The sequence below is a fragment of the Engraulis encrasicolus genome, chromosome 7 (assembly GCF_034702125.1).
Source record: "Engraulis encrasicolus isolate BLACKSEA-1 chromosome 7, IST_EnEncr_1.0, whole genome shotgun sequence".
NCBI lineage: Eukaryota > Metazoa > Chordata > Actinopteri > Clupeiformes > Engraulidae > Engraulis > Engraulis encrasicolus.
Window position 1 is genome coordinate 30,662,107 of NC_085863.1, and position 19,683 is coordinate 30,681,789.

Consider the following 19,683-nt stretch of genomic DNA (forward strand, 5'->3'; position numbering starts at 1 on the left):
CATGATTTCATGTGGCAATTTGCCTTGCGAGCCCACGTCGCATTGAAAACAAACCAACAGCAAATGACTGCATTAAACAACCCGTAGCCAGGCCCTGATCCCAAACACTTTCTCCAGTATTTGCGCAAACTCAACTCAGTCTCTTTCATATGGCACGTTTTTTAACTTTCTCAAACGAGAGGCTTTGAATTAAAATTTGGATTGAAACGCCTTCGATAGAACACCACTATCGAATAGGGCGACCGGTCGCTCATTTCGACGAGGCAACACATCTCGACAGAACACCAGCACCCTCGTGTTGGTTCCCAAAGCACCAGTTTGCTGGCTAGCAATATTCTCGTTCACCCTTGGTATTCCCTCATACAGGGTTTCGTTGGTTAAGTGAAAGTGAAAGCCCATTGGGAAACTCCAACTCCCATTGTCATTGTGACACAGCACACAAGTGAACACTGCACACAACGAAATTGCATTTATGCCTCACCCGTGCAAGGGGGCAGCCCTCAGTGGCGCCCCATGGGGAGCAGTGCGGTGGGACGGTACCATGCTCAGGGTACCTCAGTCATGGAGGAGGATGGGGGAGAGCACTGGTTGATTACTCCCCCCACCAACCTGGCGGGTCGGGAGTCGAACCCGCAACCTCTGGGATGCAAGTCTGACGCCCTAACCGCTCACCCATGACTGCCCATAATTTATCACACAATGTGCTTTCCCAGCCCAGCAACCAGTAGCCTAGGGGCCCCAGGCCATCTTACAGTAATCCGGCCCGGTTGATAGAGGTATAGGACTGAGTCATGGCTGGTGGGGTGGGTGTACATCCCAAATGTCTCTGGACTGAATCTCCTTTCTCTTGACATCATCCACCATCACCGTTATCATTGTGGCATTGGCTGCGGCGCACTGGAAAAATAAAGAACAAATCTAGGAAATTCCTGCTGGATAGCGGGCGGCGAGGCTAACCGCAGGCCCTCTGGGGTGTAATCCAATCCAACCCACTCCTCTACCCCTCTGCTTGGATAAATAAGCAGTCAGTCCGGAGTGTGATGATAACATGGAGGTCACATGACCAGAGCGGCTGTGCTGGCGGCCATCTTGGCAACACTTCTGTGGCTCTGATGCCCCCACTAGAGACATGCTGGTGCAGCAACACACACACACACACACATGCACGCACGCACGCACACACACACGCACACCCACACACACACACACACACACACTCACAGACACACACAAACACACACAAACAGTATGCTCCTCGAAGCAGGCCTCAGTGAACTGTGTCAAAATGGTCTTGGCCTGACTGTGTAGAGGGGCACTGTGAAGTTCAGCATGACTCCCAGTCACCCTACACACACACAAACATGCACACACACGCACGCACGCGCACGCACGCACACACACACACACACACACACACACACACACACACACACACACACACACACACACACACACACACACACACACACACCATCCTCCCACCTCCCCCAGGATTCCTCCATTCTCGTCCCAGCAGGACACACAAAACTCCTCCGACCGTGACAGTGGAAGAGTTGGCCTCCAGCTACACTTTTTATTGCAGTCTCTGTCTCGCGCGCTCTCTCTCTCTCTCTCTCTCTCTCTCTCTCTCTCTCTCTCTCTCGCTCTCTCTTGGCCACTGAAACTTCAAAGCCTGAGTTATCAGCCAATCTGAGTGTTTTCATTAATCAACACACTGTCTTTGCACTCTAAGTCTTGTTTTTATAACCGTTGTCTTCTTCTTCATCAATAGTCTGCGCCATTGGACTGTTTTCATAAGTGGACAGGATAGATTGCGGTACGGGCCTACCAGGCACAGGCCCAGGGGCCCTAAGAGTCAAGGGGACTCTGAAGTCCAAACCCTCTCATATTGCATTAAATATTGCACACTTCTAACAACTGTATTTTATAATTTTGTCAACAACAACATAGAGTGTCACATCTTGCCTAAAATCCTTAATTGTTTTGTGTGTGTGTGTGTTGGGGGGGGGGGGGGGGGGGGTCTTGGCCAGGTCGACCATGACACATTGCATAACAACAATACTATTCTTATTATGCAATGACAGCGTGGACAGTCGTCACCTTGAAATGGTAGCAGTGGGCCCCATTCTAACCTGATGACCTTGATGTTATAATGCAGCATAGTGCCTGTGGAATGGTAGCAGTGGGCCCCATTCTAACCTGATGACCTTGATGTTATAATGCAGTATAGTGCCTGTGGAATGGTAGCAGTGGGCCCCATTCCAACCTGATGGCTTGGTGATTGAAGTATAGTTTAACTAAGAAACACGCACATCCATCTCAAAAACATTTGGTGCAAGATCAGCAAAGTGCATGAAAACGAGACCAAGTCCAGACACAAAGTCCACAACATCAAGGCTCCCGTTTCTCTTATTTTAATATTGGGGCCCATTCTAACCTGAGGACCTTGATGTTATGACCTTGCTATGACCTCTGCCATAACGTTCCTGACCCGCTGAGACTGGGCTGGACTCGAAGTTAGCACTTAACACTGACCGGCAGTGTAGGTCAATGGCTACCAACCTTTTCTGTAAGTGTACCCCCCAAGTCTTTTTTTTTACGTCACACCATGACTACCCCCTCACTCATGCTCTTTATATCTTACATCTTCCTCTATTACAATGTCACTACGTTTCATACATTTGTTTACGCCATTCATAGTTTCCACGTACTCCCTGAAGTGTGCTCGCATACCCCTAGTGGTCCACGTACCCCTGGTTGGGAATCACTGGTGAAGGTGGACGTCTGATACCGTACAGCCCCTCCATCGTCTTCCTGGAGGGAGGGGGTTAGAAAACTACTACGAAAAAAATCCTAGATAACGGAAAGTCCCTAATTGTGGAGGAAATGATTACTTTTTGCCTTTGTTTTTTTGTGTCTTTTTCAACTTTGCTTGATAGGACAGTGTGAGAGGTGGACAGCAAGTGAATGGGGAGAGAGACGGCGAGAGGTCGGCAAAGGACCCGGGCCGGGAATTGAACCTGGGTCAGCCGCATGGCAGGTGAGTGTCCTACCGGTTGGCCAAGGCAGGGCCTACTATTTTGCCTTTGATTGTTGGTTTGTGGACTTGTTGGTCTTCTAACAGCCTATACCTCAAAGCTGCTACCTGACGTAAAAGCAGTTTTTGGCAATGATCCAGGGGGGAGTTGAGCTGCTATTGGAGGTGACGTGTTCTCTCTAGTCCATATTGTGTGTGCTGTTTTATGTAGGTCAACTTGGGGTACTTAGTTTAGTGGATAGTAACTAGTAGACGACTCATAACTGTTTTGTTTTCATACATTCCAGCATGAAATCCTCATATGTCCACAGGGGATCTAGAAGTTGTAAAAGTTGAAGAGAGAACAAAAGAAAGAGGATCCTTCTTTGATTGTTTCTTTCTTTTCTGGGAAGAAGCAGACGGGCTTAACAGAAATACTGCCTTGCAAGTCTGGACCGGACTGTCTGTGTATCGAAACATCCAAGAAAAACAAACCCACACGCATGCTCACACACACACACACACCAGTATACACTCGCATACACAAGCACACAGACGCTGCAACTTTTATGCATATATCCATTTTTATGTTCCCTCTTTGTGTAAGTTTCTTTGACTGGTGTGTGTGTGTGTGTGTGTGTGTGTGTGTGTGTGTGTGTGTGTGTGTGTGTGTGTGTGTGTGTGTGTGTGTGTGTGTGTGTGTGTGTGTGTGTGTGTGCGCGTGTGTGCGCGCGTGTGTGCGCGTGTGTGTGTATCCGCACACACGTGTGTGTGTGGGTGGTGTGAGTTTGGTTTGAGGGGGGTTACTGGCGGCCGAGGTTAGCATGGCGACAGCATCTGTTTATAATTTAGATGGCCCCTCCCTCTTCACAATACCCCCCACCCGCCACCCCCTCTGCATGATTTTTATTCCCTCCCTCTTACAAGCCTCCGAAAAAAATCTCTCTCTGTCTCTGCTCTACTTTCTTTATGCCCCTTTTCCTCCTCCTCCTTACACTCCTTCACTCCACCTCTCTCTCTCTCTCTCTCCCCCTCTATCTGAAGTGTCTTCTTCCTCTCTTCCCTAATCTCCTCTCTTCTGCGTTGTCGTCTCTCCCTCTCCTTCTCTCTCCCTCTCTCTTTCTCTTCTTCCTACTGTGTGTGTGTGTGTGAGTGAGAAGTTGGCCATCATGGAGAGGCGAGGATGCATGTGGACGCTGTGTCTCGTGGTACTGTTTGGATGGGCTCAGGGGCAGAACCGCAACGACAGCTCAAGGTGAGTGGCAGTATAGTAGCATACTGAGATGGGGTGATGGTGCGACGGTGTGACGGTGGTGGTTGTGAGTTCTGTGGACTGGAAGTATGTCTAATGGTGTATGTGTGTGTGCGTGTGTGCGTGTGTGCGTGTGTGCGTGTGTGTGCGCGTGTGTGTGTGTGTGTGTGTGTGTGGGGGGGGCTGCGTGTTCTTGTTTACATTGGACTAAATCACTCAGGTGGTCTGGAGTGCCACACACACACACACACACACACACACACACACACACACACACACACACACACACACACACACACACACACACACACACACACACACACACACACACACACACACACACACACACACACACACACACACACACACACACACACGTGTTATGAGGAGATTAGTAGTCGAGCGGGGATTTGCTCTAGTTTGTTTTGTATTTACATAGTGCTCTGGAGAGTGTCCAGGTGTTTAGCACATGTCTACCAAGTGGTCTACTGTACCAAGAAAGTATAAAATGCAGTCTGTTTGCAACAATGACGACTTACAAGACTGCTTTTGCTATATAACACATTCTTAACAAGCAAAGAATTTGCAAAGAAATACAACTTCGCTCTGGTCTTGCTCTTCCACTCATGTGCTTGGCTGGTGTTGCTCGAGGGGCTATACTGTACGTAGTGCTCAACTCCAGCCCCCTCACTCCCGTAATTGTGGGTCACCTCAGACGGTTAGTAATAATTACACATCCCTGGCAACCGCCGCCTCTCCCTGCAGATGTCAATGCTGGAGGGCTTTAAGTCTGGTGATGGGAACAGCTCTTCTCCAAAACTCAGTAGATTCCTTTTTTAAAACTTTTACAATTCTGCACCTTTTTATTGTTATTCTTGATATCAGTAAAAGAGTGGTTTTGTTGTGTGAATATGGTACAGGAAAATCAGATAATATTAGCCCAGTTGTAATTGCCCCAATGCTACATTAAAATCAAAAAGAGATTTATGGCAATTGCATTTAAATAGCGTTCATAGCATTTTGGAGAACAGCTCTTCTGATGGAGGTGATGCTGGTTGTGGTGATGGTGTTGTTGTAGGTGGGGGTGACTTTGTCTTTGTTGGAGAAGTTCAGGGTTGACTCAGGTCAACTTGGCTCTCAAATCCATTCCCAAGCACAAAGCTCGTCTTGAGGATACAGTCCTTTTATTATTTTTGTTTTAAAAGGCAGAGTTTGGACAAACTTTGGAACAATCTGCAGCATTTCAGGAGGGAGTCAGGAGGGAAAAAAAGAATTACGAAATTACTCCGGCCATTTGTGAGTTCCTGGCAAGAGCATCTGGAATCTTTGCTCCAAGATGGCGCAAGGTGATTCCACTCCACTCCACGCTGACTCCTCAACAGTCAGCGTTCCAATGACCTCCCCTGGTCTGGTCTGCTTTGGGAATTACTCATCTGGTTTGGAAATTACACTTTCAACTTTGATGGCCGACTCCTCTAGTGAAATAAAATAAAATATACTGCCTGCAATTGTTTCACACTGTGTACGTATGAAGGCTTTGTTGTCATACACTTAATGAGCCTTCAATAAAACTAAACTGGCACAACTCTTTCTTAGAACTATTAAGAACTTTGTTTCTTAGAACTTTCTGGGATGTCAGATCACTGGGCCAGAGAATGACTTCTCAGAAGTGGTGGAGGTGGTGTGGTAAAGTTTAGGCTTCAGTGCTTTCCACTGTGTAAAAAAGGCCACCAATCCGGCACTGTGAGTTATTTTGGATCTGTAGTCTGGATCAAATATTCAGCCAGATATGAACGGGGTATAGGAAAAGAGAAAGTGCATTGCTTGCCACTTCAGTTGTTATTTCGGCAGATTAAAAACATTATGGGTTGTGTGTGCATGCCTCTGTGTGTGTATGTGTGTGTGTGTAAGAGAGAGTGGGGGGGCGTTGATGGAGAAGGGCATGAGGAGGTCAAGAGAATGACTAAGTCACTCAGTCCTTATGAGTAAGTGAGTGAGTGAGTGAGTGACAGTGAGAAAGCGTTAGTGTGTGTGTGAGAGAGAGAGCACCTATGAGGTATTGATGGGGGAGGATGGTGTTACTGGAATGCCATACCCCCTCTGGGCTTAGACTCCATCCTGTCTGCTCCCCTCAAGCCCCCTCCTGTCCCATAACCCCCCCCACCATACCCCCCCCGCCAACTCTCCTCATGCCCCCCCCCTCCCTGCTCTTTACTCGTCTCAACTCTCAACTTTACTTACTCATCTCTCCTCAATCTCTGCCTCCATGCTAGCACCCCCTCCTCTGGCACACTCTCCTCCTCTCTCCTTTCCCTCTCCTCTCCTCCTCTCTCCTCTCCTCTCCTCTCCTCTCCTCCTCTCTCCTCTCCTCTCCTCTCCTCTCCTCCTCTCTCCTCTCCTCTCCTCTCCTCTCCTTCCATCTCTACCCCCCTCCATGTTCCTCCTCTCCCCCTCACTTCTGACACCAGAGAGATGAAGCAGACAAACAATGACTCATAGCTTACTCTCGCGTGCGTGCGTGCGTGTGTGTGTGCGTGCGTGCGGGTGTGTGCGTGCATGCGTGGGTGTGTGCGTGTATTTGTTTGAGATTTTCAAAGAATGCGAGTTTAGGAGAAGACTGCACAACTCTTTCACAATGTTTCCATCTGATATGTATTAGCCCTCCATTGGGTAAAGCATGTGACCTCCCCCCCCCCCCTATGTGTTCCTCTTACAGACCTACGTTTTACTGTGGAGGAAACCTGGATGGGGACAGTGGCTTTGTGGGCAGTGAGGGCTTCCCAAACTTCTACAAGCCAGACAGCAAATGCACCTGGTACATCACGGTGAGTCCTTACAGTACGCCACTACTCCTCTGTGTGTATAGATAGGTTTCCCGTTTACAAATATTCACGCTGTGAGGAGGGGAAAGATGCTAAGCAGCTTATCATGTGAGCGTTTTTTGAGTCACAGTAGTTTCCAAACAATCAGTGGTGGCAGAGGGATCCTCAGCTGTGCGCACAGACAGCATGTTGGTTAACAGGAAACCTATCTACATTTCATCGTATGTTTAGTCAACAAACCCTTTTATAGACTGACTTCAGTACATTTGAGACAGAGACCTACTGTATCCAGCCGTCTACAAATGAGGAATCACATGTATTTCATATGTAGATCACTTTATATGTCAAGACAGTGCAACATATTTGATTCTGACCTGGGTCCTATGCAGGGTCCTTCCTCACATCTCTCTCTCCCATTTGCTTCCTGTGACTGTCCTCCACTGTCAGTAATAAAAGAAAAAAAGACAAGTTTTGTATGGGGGGATTTGCTAATCTCTTCTACTTGTGACTTGTGTCTTGTGTCTTGTGCCGTCCTCCCCTTCCTCTTCCTCTCCCCCAATCTCTTTCCTGTTCTCCTCTACTTGTGTCTTGTGTCTTCCTCCTTTTCTCCACCTGTTTCCTCTGTCTTCCCTCTTCCTCCTCTTCTCCACCAATCAGGTGCCAGAGGGCAACGTGGTCATGCTGACCTTCAGGATCTTCGACCTTGAGGCCGACTCCCAATGTCGCTATGATTACCTGGACGTCTACAACGGACACTCCAACCTGAAGGAGAAGCTGGGCCGATTCTGCGGAACGTTCCGGCCCGGCCAGCTCATGTCCACCTCCAACACCATGATGCTGGACATGGTGTCAGACTCCGGGACCGGGGGCCGGGGATTCGTGGCCTTCTACCAGGCTGGAAAGCCCCACGCAGACGGTAAGGACCATGGTGGAGATGGTGATGATGGTGGGGATGATGATGATGATGATGATGATGATGATGATGATGATGATGATGATACTGGAGATGGTGATATTGAACCTGCGTGTGTGTGTGTGTGTGTGTGTGTGTGTGTGTGTGTGTGTGTGTGTGTGTGTGTGTGTGTGTGTGTGTGTGTGTGTGTGTGTGTGTGTGTGTGTGTGTGTATGTGTGTGTGTGTGTGTGTGTGTTGCTTTATGATCTCGTCCTCCATCAGACCAGATCTGCGGAGGGAAGTACACCAAGTCTCAGGGGACCCTGAAGACCCCCAACTGGCCCGATAAGCACTACCCTCCTGGGGTCACCTGCTCATGGCTCATCACCGTAGAGCCACACATGGTATAATATAATATAATATAATGTAATGTAATGTAATGTAATGTAATGTAATGTAATGTAATGTAATATAATATAATATAATATAATATAATATAATATAATATAATATATTATAATAGCCAGGCATGTTATTTCTTGAAGCTTCCAATAAATGTCATAGTTTACAGTAGCAATATGCCTGTGTGTGTTCACATAGATTTTCAGATGTCTCGGATATTCTCAAAACCAACTGAACTCAGATGAGTTTATACCATTATGTGATCACACTTATGGAAACTGTGAACCTGAGTGAACCATATGTCATTTATTTCGTATCGTTTCATTATTATCATATGCACACTTTGCACTTGTGTGAAATGTGAACTTGTGTGAACCAACCGATAATTCATATGGGTCAGTGACGATTCAGCTGTGTAGGGCGGCACCACGACAGTGCCACTATTGTATGGACTTTTTTTATCTGACTATCTAAGAAGCATATTCATCGCAACATGTCAACCACCAATTACTAATTAATTTATGAGCTGTAGATGCTGTTGCACCAACAAAATGTCTTTGACCCATACAGCATGTCATTGTTCTCTGCATTACATATCATTCTTTTTTTTGATTACATATCATTCTTTTTTTATTATTATTTTTTTTATTTTTATGTTTATTTAATTTGTTTTATTTTATTTTATTAATATTTTACCTTGTGTTTTATCTTAATGTTTTAAATGTTTTTTGACTCTAATTCATTTCCTTCTTTCTTCCCTGTTTCCTTTCATTTACATTTGTTAACTTTGTGAAGCACATTGAGTTGCACCTGTGTATGAAATGTGCTATATAAATAAACTTGCCTGGCCTTGCCTTGCCTCTGCAGGCAGTGGAGGTGAACTTTGATAAGTTCACGGTGGAGGGAGACTCGTACTGCCGCTTTGACTATGTGGCGTTCTACAACGGAGGGGAGAGGGAGGACTCCAGACGCATCGGGAAATACTGTGGAGACCAGCCTCCCAAGTATGCATACTGATTATGTTCTCTATGTGTGTGTGTGTGTGTGTGTGTGTGTGTGTGTGTGTGTGTGTGTGTGTGTGTGTGTGTGTGTGTGTGTGTGTGTGTGTGTGTGTGTGTGTGTGTGTGCGTTTGTGTGCCCCAGTCTGTCTGTGCCATGAGTGAATGCACAATGTTCTATGCTACTGTTCCTGTTATTGCAAAAAAAAGGATCTTCAGTAGCTTCACATGTAATAGTGCTCTCTCTCTCTCTCTCTCTCTCTCTCTCTCTCTCTCTCTCTCTCTCTCTCCCTCCCTTCATCCCCCTGTCTCTCTCTTCTTTTCTCACTCTCTCTCTCTCTCTCTCTCTCCCTCTCTCTCCCTTCACCCCCCTCGTCTCTCTCTGTGTGTCTTCCTTTCTGTCTCTCTCTCTCTCCCTTTATCCCCCTGTCTCTCTCTTCATTTCTCTCTCTCTCTCTCTACCCCCCCATCTCACCCTCTCTTTTCCTTTCTCTCTCTCTCTCTCTCTCTCTCTCTCTCTCTCTCTCTTTCTCTCTCTCTCCCTGCCCCCTTCCCCTCCTCCACAGGCAGCTGGTGAGTAATGGTAACGTCCTGCTGGTCCAGTTCGTCTCTGACACCAGCGTCACCTCCGACGGCTTCATGGCCACGTATCGCAGCATCCCGCGCGGCTCCAAGAGCCCCACCAGCCCCGAGGATGCCCTGAGCGGACCCCCCCGCGTGGACGCCCGCCCCCTGCCCCGTCCCCGCCCCCGCCCCATCGACCGCTCCAACAGGTATTGCAGTACATTACCAGTGATGATGGGCAAAATTGATTCATTAGTTACGATCTAGTGCCACATATTTCCAAATGACCTGGTTTCACATGTCCAATTCGGCCAGGTGATCATTCAACCAGCCAATCATCTGGCTGCAATTGGACAGGTAAAACCAAGTCATTTGGAAAATGTGGCACTGGATTATAACTAATGAATCATTTTTTTCCCATCACCGTACAGGTACATTACATTACATTCAGGCATTGACATTAACTTTTTTTATCGCCAGCTAATATGGCTAGTAGCCTAGATGTTTTAAGCCATACACTCACCACCGGTTACGTGACACATTTCAGACAATGCGCTATTCAGACATTGATGTCTATTTTCTGAATACTGGCACATTTCCCACCTAAATCTGCCATTTCTGTGGTTTTTGCTGATCCTCAGGTTTTTTCAGATTAGGAAGAGTGCATACAGTTACCCTAGCACTACCTACCTAACGCTACCTACCTACCATAAAACGAAATCTAACCCTATGGCATATCTGGTGTCTGAATAGCGCTATGTCTGAATAGTGGTATGTCTGAATAGCGATATGTCTGAATAGCGGTATGTCTGAATAGTGCTATGTCTGAATAGTGCTATGTTTGAATAGTGCTATGTTTGAATAACGGTATGTCTGAATAGCGGTATGTCTGAATAGTGGTATGTCTGAATAGCGCTTGCCCCCCCTCACCACCAGTCATGGACTGGTGGATAAAACTGTTGGCCAGTCTGGCGGTTCTGGACCTGAGGCTCCTGTATCTCTTTCCGGAGGGCAGGAGACTGATCAGGTTGTGTGCTGGGTGGGTCTCATCCCTCAAATCAAGGGCATAATCATAGTATAAAACACAATACATATGGGCCGTCCATGATTCAATGGTTAGGGAGGTGGTCTTAAGACCAGAGAGTTGCAGCCAGGTCCCACCCTTACCTCTCCCTACTCCTCCATCCATGGCTGCAGTGCCCTTGAGCAAGGCACATAACTCCACATTGCTCAAGGGACTGTAACCAATACCCTGTAAGTAACTGTTAGTCACTTTAGATAAAACAGTCAGCTAAATGCTTGTAATGTAGGCCCTACCATGGCCTAACGGTAGGGCACTGGGTTACTATGCCGGCGAACCGGGTTCGATTCTGACCCGGGTCATTTGCCAGTCCTCTCTCTCTCCCTACTCATTATCCTGTCCCTCTCTCACTGCCCTATCGCAAATAAAGGCACAAAACCCCTAAAAATATATTTTTTAAAAAGTAAGTGTAATGTAAACACTTGCAGGTACGGTGAGGAGGAAGATGAGGAGCAGTACAGGAAGCCTGAATCCCCCAGGAGGCCCATCGTGGTCTACACCCCCACGGAGAGGGAGGTCACGGATGCCCCCACCACCACAACCACCACCACCGTGCCACCCACACCCAAGCCCAAACCCAGACGGGTGAACCCCAATCGCAGGAAGAACGGCAATAGGAGACAACCCAATGGGAATGGCAATGGAAATGCTAATGGCAATGCCAATGGAAATGCCAATGGAAATGCTAATGCCAATGCCAATGGGAATGCCAATGGAAATGGGAACGCCAATGGAAATGGAAACAGCAGACTACCTGTACAGCCATCTAGACCCAGAGGTGAGTGCAAAGGACACAGACACAGACTAACTTCTCTCTGACTGGTATACGTTGTCTTTTATTCCAATCTCTGTGAATCTATTGAACCAGCCAGCCAGCCAGCCAGCCATTGAACTCATGCCGTTAGCAAACTGACACCCTTGTAATGCTATGTATGTACAGTATGTATGAGGCAGCACTAGATATGAACTTTAATTATGCACTTTATGCATTTCTATGATGGCACTTTGTGTCTTTTATGCCATCATGTGTTGTGGGTTATGCGGCAGCTATGTGGTATGTCCCAGACTAATTTCCCTCTGGACGAATAAAAAGAATCTTGAACCTTGACTGAATCACTGAATAAACAGAGAGGGATACTGACAGATGGACAGAAGAGCAGACTGATGACACAGTATGTCCGACTCTGAAGATGTCATATTGTACCCAAAGTGTACCTTCAGAGAGATAGAGAGAGAGAGAGAGAGAGAGAGAGAGAGAGAGAGAGAGAGAGAGAGCTTTAAAGAAAAACTCATCCAGCATTTGTTTTATGTGTCTGCCAGATGTGATGCAATTTCCTGCTTCTCTGAAAAAGATGGATGTTAATGTAAAAGCTTGTGTTTTCTGCAGTCAACCTGAACCCTGTGTGTGCTCAGGCCTGTAAGAGAGACGGGACCCTGAAGAGCAGCTTCTGCTCCAGTGACTTTGGTAAGTGTCTGCCTACTGTATGTCTGAATGCTAATTCACACAGTTAGTTTTCATATACACTTCCTACTGCTGATTAGATGTGAAACTGCATTTTGTTACGCTCTACACTTACATGTGTAATGGCAATGAAGTCTAAAATCTGATCTGAATCTAAAATCTGATCCCATGTCCCCCATCTTCTGCTCCAGGGACTTTGGTAAGTGCTGTACATTGGTCTGAATGCTAACAGACAGAGGTCAAAGATCATGGCTCATCTGTAGCTGAGGTGCAGGAGTGAGATTTGCTTATGAGTAGTGTTTTTGGTAGTGGGTGTACACATCCAGAGTATCTATCTTTAGGCCAGGTTTAAAAGCCTGATGTTGTTGGGGATTTCGAGGTATGTCCCCCAAGAAATATTGAAAGTACAGTTTTGAAAAGTGTGATTTTAACGTGATTTGAAAAAGGAAAATAAAGACACTTGGAGTGCGTTACTATATGCGACCTTGCCTCCTCCACTTGTGCTTGTTTCCTCGTACCAGGAAGTAATATGTCATGATGACATCACTGACAACAGCATTATATTTCAATATCTTGCAAAAGCTCAATTGTAAAGTCTTTTTCTCATTTGCAATTGGGAATGTGAATGAAAAATAGTCCCTCAAAAGTTGTTGTGGCTAGGCTGACAGCTGGGAAACTTTATCGTTTTCTCCACGGAGGAGGGCCCAGGAGGCGGGGCGAGGCCACAAGCACAAGTGGAGGAGGCAGGGTCGCATATTGTAATGCACCCATAGTCTCTCAGGCCCCCCGGCCCTGTGCCAGGTAGGCCTGTGCAGCAATCCAGCCTTAAGCTTAGTAGTATTTTCACTTGCCAACAGAATGGCATTGCAAAGCTGTGCCGTGCTAGTAACAGCATTTCTTTTACGTCATTGTGATGCAGTAGTGTTTTTTGTTCATGCCCAGCATTGCACAAGAAGAACATTGTGTACTAAGACGGTCTACAGCTAGGCCTAGGCCTATTTGTTTTTGTTGTTGTATTGCCTACTTTTAAAGCCTAATTCATTAAAATATTGTGGAAGGAACAAATCCTTCACCCCCTGCATTTTTGTTGTCTTAGTATCAATAGAGCTCGAAAGTCCCGCCCCTTAGTTCCGCATTTCACGGGACCTAAGCTGACCATCTAACAACATGGTAGCGTGTAAATATCTTCCGATCACAGTCATTATATGCGCTGGGCTCCAAATATGCTGTTTAAGAGGCTAGATAAAGATTATTCATGCAGAAGCATCAATGTTTTGTTCCGAGGCCGTTTGCATGAAAAATGTGAAGAAACACAGCTTTCTAAAAAGTTTGGGGGTTCGTACGAAAAATTAAACAAAAATATCAGAAACAACATATGTGGAGCTCGTGGCACAACTCGAAGGGGAACGAAATATCATTTTAATACCGCCATTGGATTACATGCTACGATTTTCGGCTAAAAACGCCGTTGAGGTCCCATGAAATCGGGGGAAGTGACGTCACTTTCGAGCTCTATAGTCTGACCTGCCAACATCCCTTGCCACATCAAAAATCTGGCTCTTAACACTGCGCTGAATTAAGTAAGCTCTCAATGCAATAAAAACATTAGCCTTGGGAATAGCTGTGGTCATTGAACCTGGTGACCGTTTCTCTGTTGTATACAGTTTCTATTTTTTGTTCTCTCCCCCTAGTCATAACTGCTGAGATCTGTGACTGACTCCCCAGTGGCTGCTCAGTCATGTATCAGTTTATTTTTTATTTTATGATTATTTTTTAAATATATATTTTTAGGGATTTTTTATGCCTTTATTGACAGGATAGTATGAGATGCTGACAGGAAGTGAGTGTGTGAGAGAGATGGGGGAGGATTGGGAAATGACCCCGGCCGGACTCGAACCGGGATCCCCATGGGCATGCAAGCCCAAATGTGGGGGGCTTAGCGCCTTGCGCCACAGCATCAGTTTAACTGTTTATTTTTCGTCCTAATACAGTTGTGCATCAGTCTAATGTGTGGGTGAGCAACATTTTTCATTCGAGTGGCCACTTCAAATTTTATAAACTCCTCCAACCACCATACTATGAACACAAACCAGGATTACCCACTGCACTTACGCTTTACATAGGCCATTTTGAAGGCGGGCGCCGTTATGACAGATGTCACCTTCACTAGGTCCCCTGAAGATATAATTGAATTGAATTGCAAATGTAATTTCTAAGATTGCTATACAAAACTTGTCCTATTTCATGTGAAACTGCATAACATTAAAATTATGTCGGGCTGGATAAAACGGCCTCACTGACCGTAAACAGTCCCCGGGCCATAGGTTCCCCACCCATGGTCTAATGGCACAAACCCACCAAAAATGACTAGAGCAACAGCGGCAAAAAAAAGTACCGCAATGGAACAACTCGAGAACCAGTTTGTAACTGAACTTCAGCAAATGTTATGCTAATGAGCTATGATGAGGTTCGGAAACAACTGCCCCAGCCAATTACAATATCAAAATGTTTGCATTCAACCTTTAACGATCATTCATCTGTTGCCTTTATCGCTTGTGACACTATTGCTATGAAGACCAGCCTGATTATCATCGACTTTCAAATCTCTTCAAGACTTGGTCTGACCAAAGGCTTAACAATGAAAGTTTCCCAAACGGCCCTATGGCTTGCGACTGGTTGACTGGTTTCCGACAAAGTGGGTGGAGTTCCTGATATTTTGGGAGATCAGAAACAATATTTACTTTGCTCTTGTCCTGACTAGAAGCAACGTAGAAGGTGTTGCGCCACTAAGAGGGCGTGTCCTGGCTAATGAAGACAGTCCAGCAACTCTTTGTAGCTTTGGTCTCTTCTGGAGTGTTAGTACCGTAACTGTCTGTTCTCTCCTAGTCATCACTGCCAGACTTCGTGACTTCCCAACAGCAGCCAATGCTCTGTTATGTTGTGTAGACACTGTATCTAGCTGTGTCTGATGTTCTGTTGTGCACTGTAGCCGCTGAATAGAACTGTGACCGATACTCTGTTGTGTATCCATCTACTGCAGGGGTGTCAAACTCATTTCGGTTCAGGGGTCACGTACAAACGATTTGATCTCAAGTGGGCCATTGCAGTAATGAAATTGCAAAATATTGCAAATTTCTGCTACAAATCAGGGGTCCGTATCTCGAAAGCGTCTTTGCTAACAACGGTAGCAACATCCTTCGTAAGAGCGACTCAACTCTCTCTCGACAGCAACGCTCACCACTAAATCCAAGGGAATGGAAAGACGGTCTTAAGATGGTTAGCAACGACAAGAATCGAGAAACGGACCCCAGGATCACATTTCTAGTCAATCATCTCAGTGTGCATTGACAGTATGTACAAACGTTTGTATATCGGGAAAATTGACTGTAAATGTGAGCAAAAAAGATTTACGTCTTTATTTCAGGGCTGTAGTACTCGAGTCCGGACTCGGCCCGAGTCCGGTCTCAAGTCCGTTTTTTTATGGACTTGGACTTGTCTCGGACTCGGTATTGTTTGGACTCGGACTTGTCTTGGACTCGGACAATGGTCTTGCCAAATTAGGCTTTTGGACTCGCCGGGTCTGTCATTAAGTTTTGTTTAGAACTCTGGCCATCATAGATTGTAAAGTGGAGCTTGAAATCCAATAACAAACAAGTTTGTCTTCACACCCATGCCATATAGGTTATCTTCTAAGGTTCACACTATTGACATTATCCTTTTCATTGTCAAACACTGACCGACATGTGACTCGGACTTGACTTGGACTCGAATCTTTTTGGACTCGGTCTTGTCTCGGACTCGAACCTCTTTGGACTCGGACTTGTCTCGGACTTGACTAGTACTGGTCTTGGACTTGTCTTGGACTCTACAAAGGTGGACTTGACTACAGCCCTGCTTTATTTTGACATTCTTATTTTTTTCTCTGGGGCCAGATTGAACGATGTGGTGGCCCGCATCTGGTCCCTGGGCCTCATGTCTGACAACCCTGATCTACTGTAATTTACCCCCAGTCATCAGTGCCAGACTGAGCTCTGTGACTGACTCCCCAGCCAGTGCTCTGTCGTGTATCTATCTAACCGCTTATTCATCCCTCCTAAATCCAGTTGTGCATCAGTCTAATGGCACAAACACACCAAAAGTGACTAGAGCGACATATTTATCTAACTGTGTGTGTTTGTTCTGTCCTCTAGTCGTCACTGCCAGACTGACCTCTGTGACGCGCCAGCCCAGCAGCAGCCAATGTTCTGTAGTGCATTGTAGACACTGTATCTAGCTGTGACCGATGCTGTGTTGTGTGTCTATCCACTGTATCTAATTTTGTTTTTTTTTGTCCCTCACTCATCAGTGCTGTACATACTGAAGCTCTGTGACTGACTCCCCAGACGATACTTTGTCATGTTTTTTAGCTAACTGTGTGTGTTTTCTGTCCCCCAGTCATCACTGCCAGACTGACCTCCGTGACCCCCCAGGCCGGCGGCTCCGTGCTCATCACAGGCTCTCTGATCACGGCCTACAAGCCCGGCAAGCTCGACATCACACAAGCTGGAGCGGGCAGCACCATCAAGCTCATCTCCGCCTGCCAGAAATGCCCAGTGCTACGCAGAGGTACCAGTGCTATGTTACATTACAGTGTTGACTGATTATGCAAAGCATGTACTGTAGTTACTGGGGTTTCTAGTTCTACTGGAGTAAGCTGGTGTTAGATGTCTTGCCGAAACACACTCAGTTATGGATGAAGAAGCAAGACCATCATACACACCTAGTATGTATGGTCTTCATTGGCAGAGAAGTCGACCGAGGAGACAAAAGGGGTCACTTGTACCGGGCCCAGGAAGAGAGGGGGCCCAGCATTAGGTTCTCATTACATTGTATGTATTGGGTTTGGGGCACGTTCTGATAACTTTATCCTGGACCCAGCCAAAGCCCTCTGTGGCCCTGAACACTGGCATATACAGTTCAAAGTTGCATTAAAGGAGTTACATTTTGAAATATGGAAAAAGAAATCATATTCTTTTTTGCAGTCGTTTGTAAAATGTCTAGCTCGCCTCCCTTGCCCACCTTGATTGTTTTCATTCCGCTCCTGCAGGTGGCAGTTACATCCTCATGGGCATGATGGATGATGACGGTCGTGGCACGTTGGCACCTGGCAGCTTCACCGCACCTTACAAGCCAGCTCACCACAAGATCCTACAGAACATCAACAACCAGCCATGCTAACCAATCACCTAGCGTAGACTAGCCAGCCAACAGTACAAACCAGGCTAACCAACCACACTCCAGACCATCAGCAACCACCCATGCCAGCCACTCAGATAGCACTGCCATAAAAAAAGAGCTGAGACTGAGATTCCATGTTTCCCTTATAAAAAAACTGCCTATGTTACTGCAGTATCAAAACTGCAGTTTTTTTTATTACAATAGCACTGCAGATTACTACATCATTACTGCAGTGTATTATTGCAGCAAATACTATAATACAATATTTTGGACACAAAACACTGCATACTACAACAATACTGCACTTTACTGCATTGTACCGCATAATGCAATATTTTGGACAGGAAAATATTGCACCACTGCAGAAAAACTGCAATTTAGTTTCTTTTGTTATAAACTGTAGCTATTGGACTGAAGCTGGTGGAGAGAGAGAGAGAGCGAGAGTAGAGGTCGCCAGAGTAAAAGTAGAAGTAAAAAACCAAAACCTCCCATAGTTTCCTTCCAACACAAGTAACTTCAACAAGTAACTTGTCTACAGTCACTATAGAGTGAAGTACCTGATTCAGCGCTGTATGGGTATGGAGTTTTATTTTAAGGTTTTTAGTGGGTTTTTTTTCAGTAACAGCCATGTCTAGCCACCTCATTCTATACAATGAAATAGCTGGTCTAACCGCTATGTAGTATAATGAGCTAGTGTGGTACTTACACCATTAGTTTACTACTGTACTACTTTTACTTCTGCCACCTCTGAGAGAGAGAGAGTAAACCAGAACAGAAAGTTAAATGATTGAATACGGCTTCAGATAAGGCACACTTTGCGATTTACTACTTTAAAACCTTGGGTTAAAAAAAATTGCATTCAAATTACACATAAAACGAGAGATGAGGAGTTAAAATGCCAGAGGCCTCAACTTGCAGCTGGGATGATCCACCTCCTGGCTTTATGAGGTGCAAATGGTGCGAATGGACAGCTTAATACCTTACACATAGTGGGACTATATTTTTTATTTAACATTTTTTTATACCCACAGGGATGTCACATAGCCTACTATACAGTATTTCTACGTAAATTATGATGTCTTTGAATAAAAAAACAAACAACTTTTATACACAATTTGCTGTCTGGAATTTTTATAGCATGTGTCCGATTTGTCGACACTTTCCACTCTACTTGAAGGCTCTGTTGCCTGTGTTAGTAGGCCTATTAAGCCGGAGCAGGCTTTTTTCAGGGTTGAGGAATGTTCCGGTACAATACTGCCAACAAATATAATCACTCAGCCACATCGAGAATCACATATAATCATGCTGCGATGAGGACTATGATGAGAGGGCAAATACTTCTCTGGGTTTCCTGGAGCTTCCAAATTGCTCATTTTATATCTGTGAATTTTAGTTTTCCCATATGTCACCTTGGGTTCCTTGAAAGATGCTATATAAAACCAAGTTATTATTACATTACATTACATTATATTGCATTTGGCAGACGCTTTATAACCAAAGCGACTTTCAAAAGAGGACATATTCAAGCCAACATCACAAGCAAATACAATGTGCACAGGAGATATACAGAACAACAAGTGCAGTTGCAGAGGGGTTAGGTTTTTTTTATTTTTTTAATTAAAGAGTAAATAACGAGTACACACACACAAACTAAACTAAACTAAACATCATGTCAGGAGTCTGCCCTGGGGCAAGGCCAGTTCAAGCATTAGTCTAGTAGATTCTCTCGAAAGAGGAAGGTCTTCAGTTGTTTCTTGAAGGCTGCAAGAGATGTGCTTAGTCTTGCTGCCTCTGGGAGACCGTTCCACCACTTGGGTACCACAACGGAGAACAATCTTGACTGGGAGTACCTAGAGCGACTGGATGGCAGAGCCAGACGGCTTGTGCTGGATGAGCGCAGTTCTCTTCCAGTAACATAGGGCGTTAGTAGGTCCTTCAGATAAGCTGGGGCCGTTCCTGTGATGGTTTTGTAGGCA

The 19,683-nt window shown here is 45.7% G+C and overlaps 1 protein-coding gene across 1 annotated transcript; it reads left to right on the plus strand.

Annotated features, from left to right (window-relative positions):
* The first annotated feature begins 3,978 nt into the window (after positions 1-3,978).
* pcolcea (procollagen C-endopeptidase enhancer a) lies at positions 3,979-19,141 on the plus strand. Its single transcript, XM_063203254.1, has 10 exons — positions 3,979-4,271; positions 6,985-7,093; positions 7,748-8,006; positions 8,266-8,387; positions 9,253-9,389; positions 9,950-10,156; positions 11,457-11,806; positions 12,416-12,493; positions 16,925-17,095; positions 17,577-19,141. The coding sequence occupies exons 1-10, from the start codon at positions 4,186-4,188 to the stop codon at positions 17,705-17,707; spliced, it is 1,650 nt and encodes a 549-aa protein (XP_063059324.1). The 5' UTR covers positions 3,979-4,185; the 3' UTR covers positions 17,708-19,141.
* Positions 19,142-19,683: the final 542 nt, after the last annotated feature.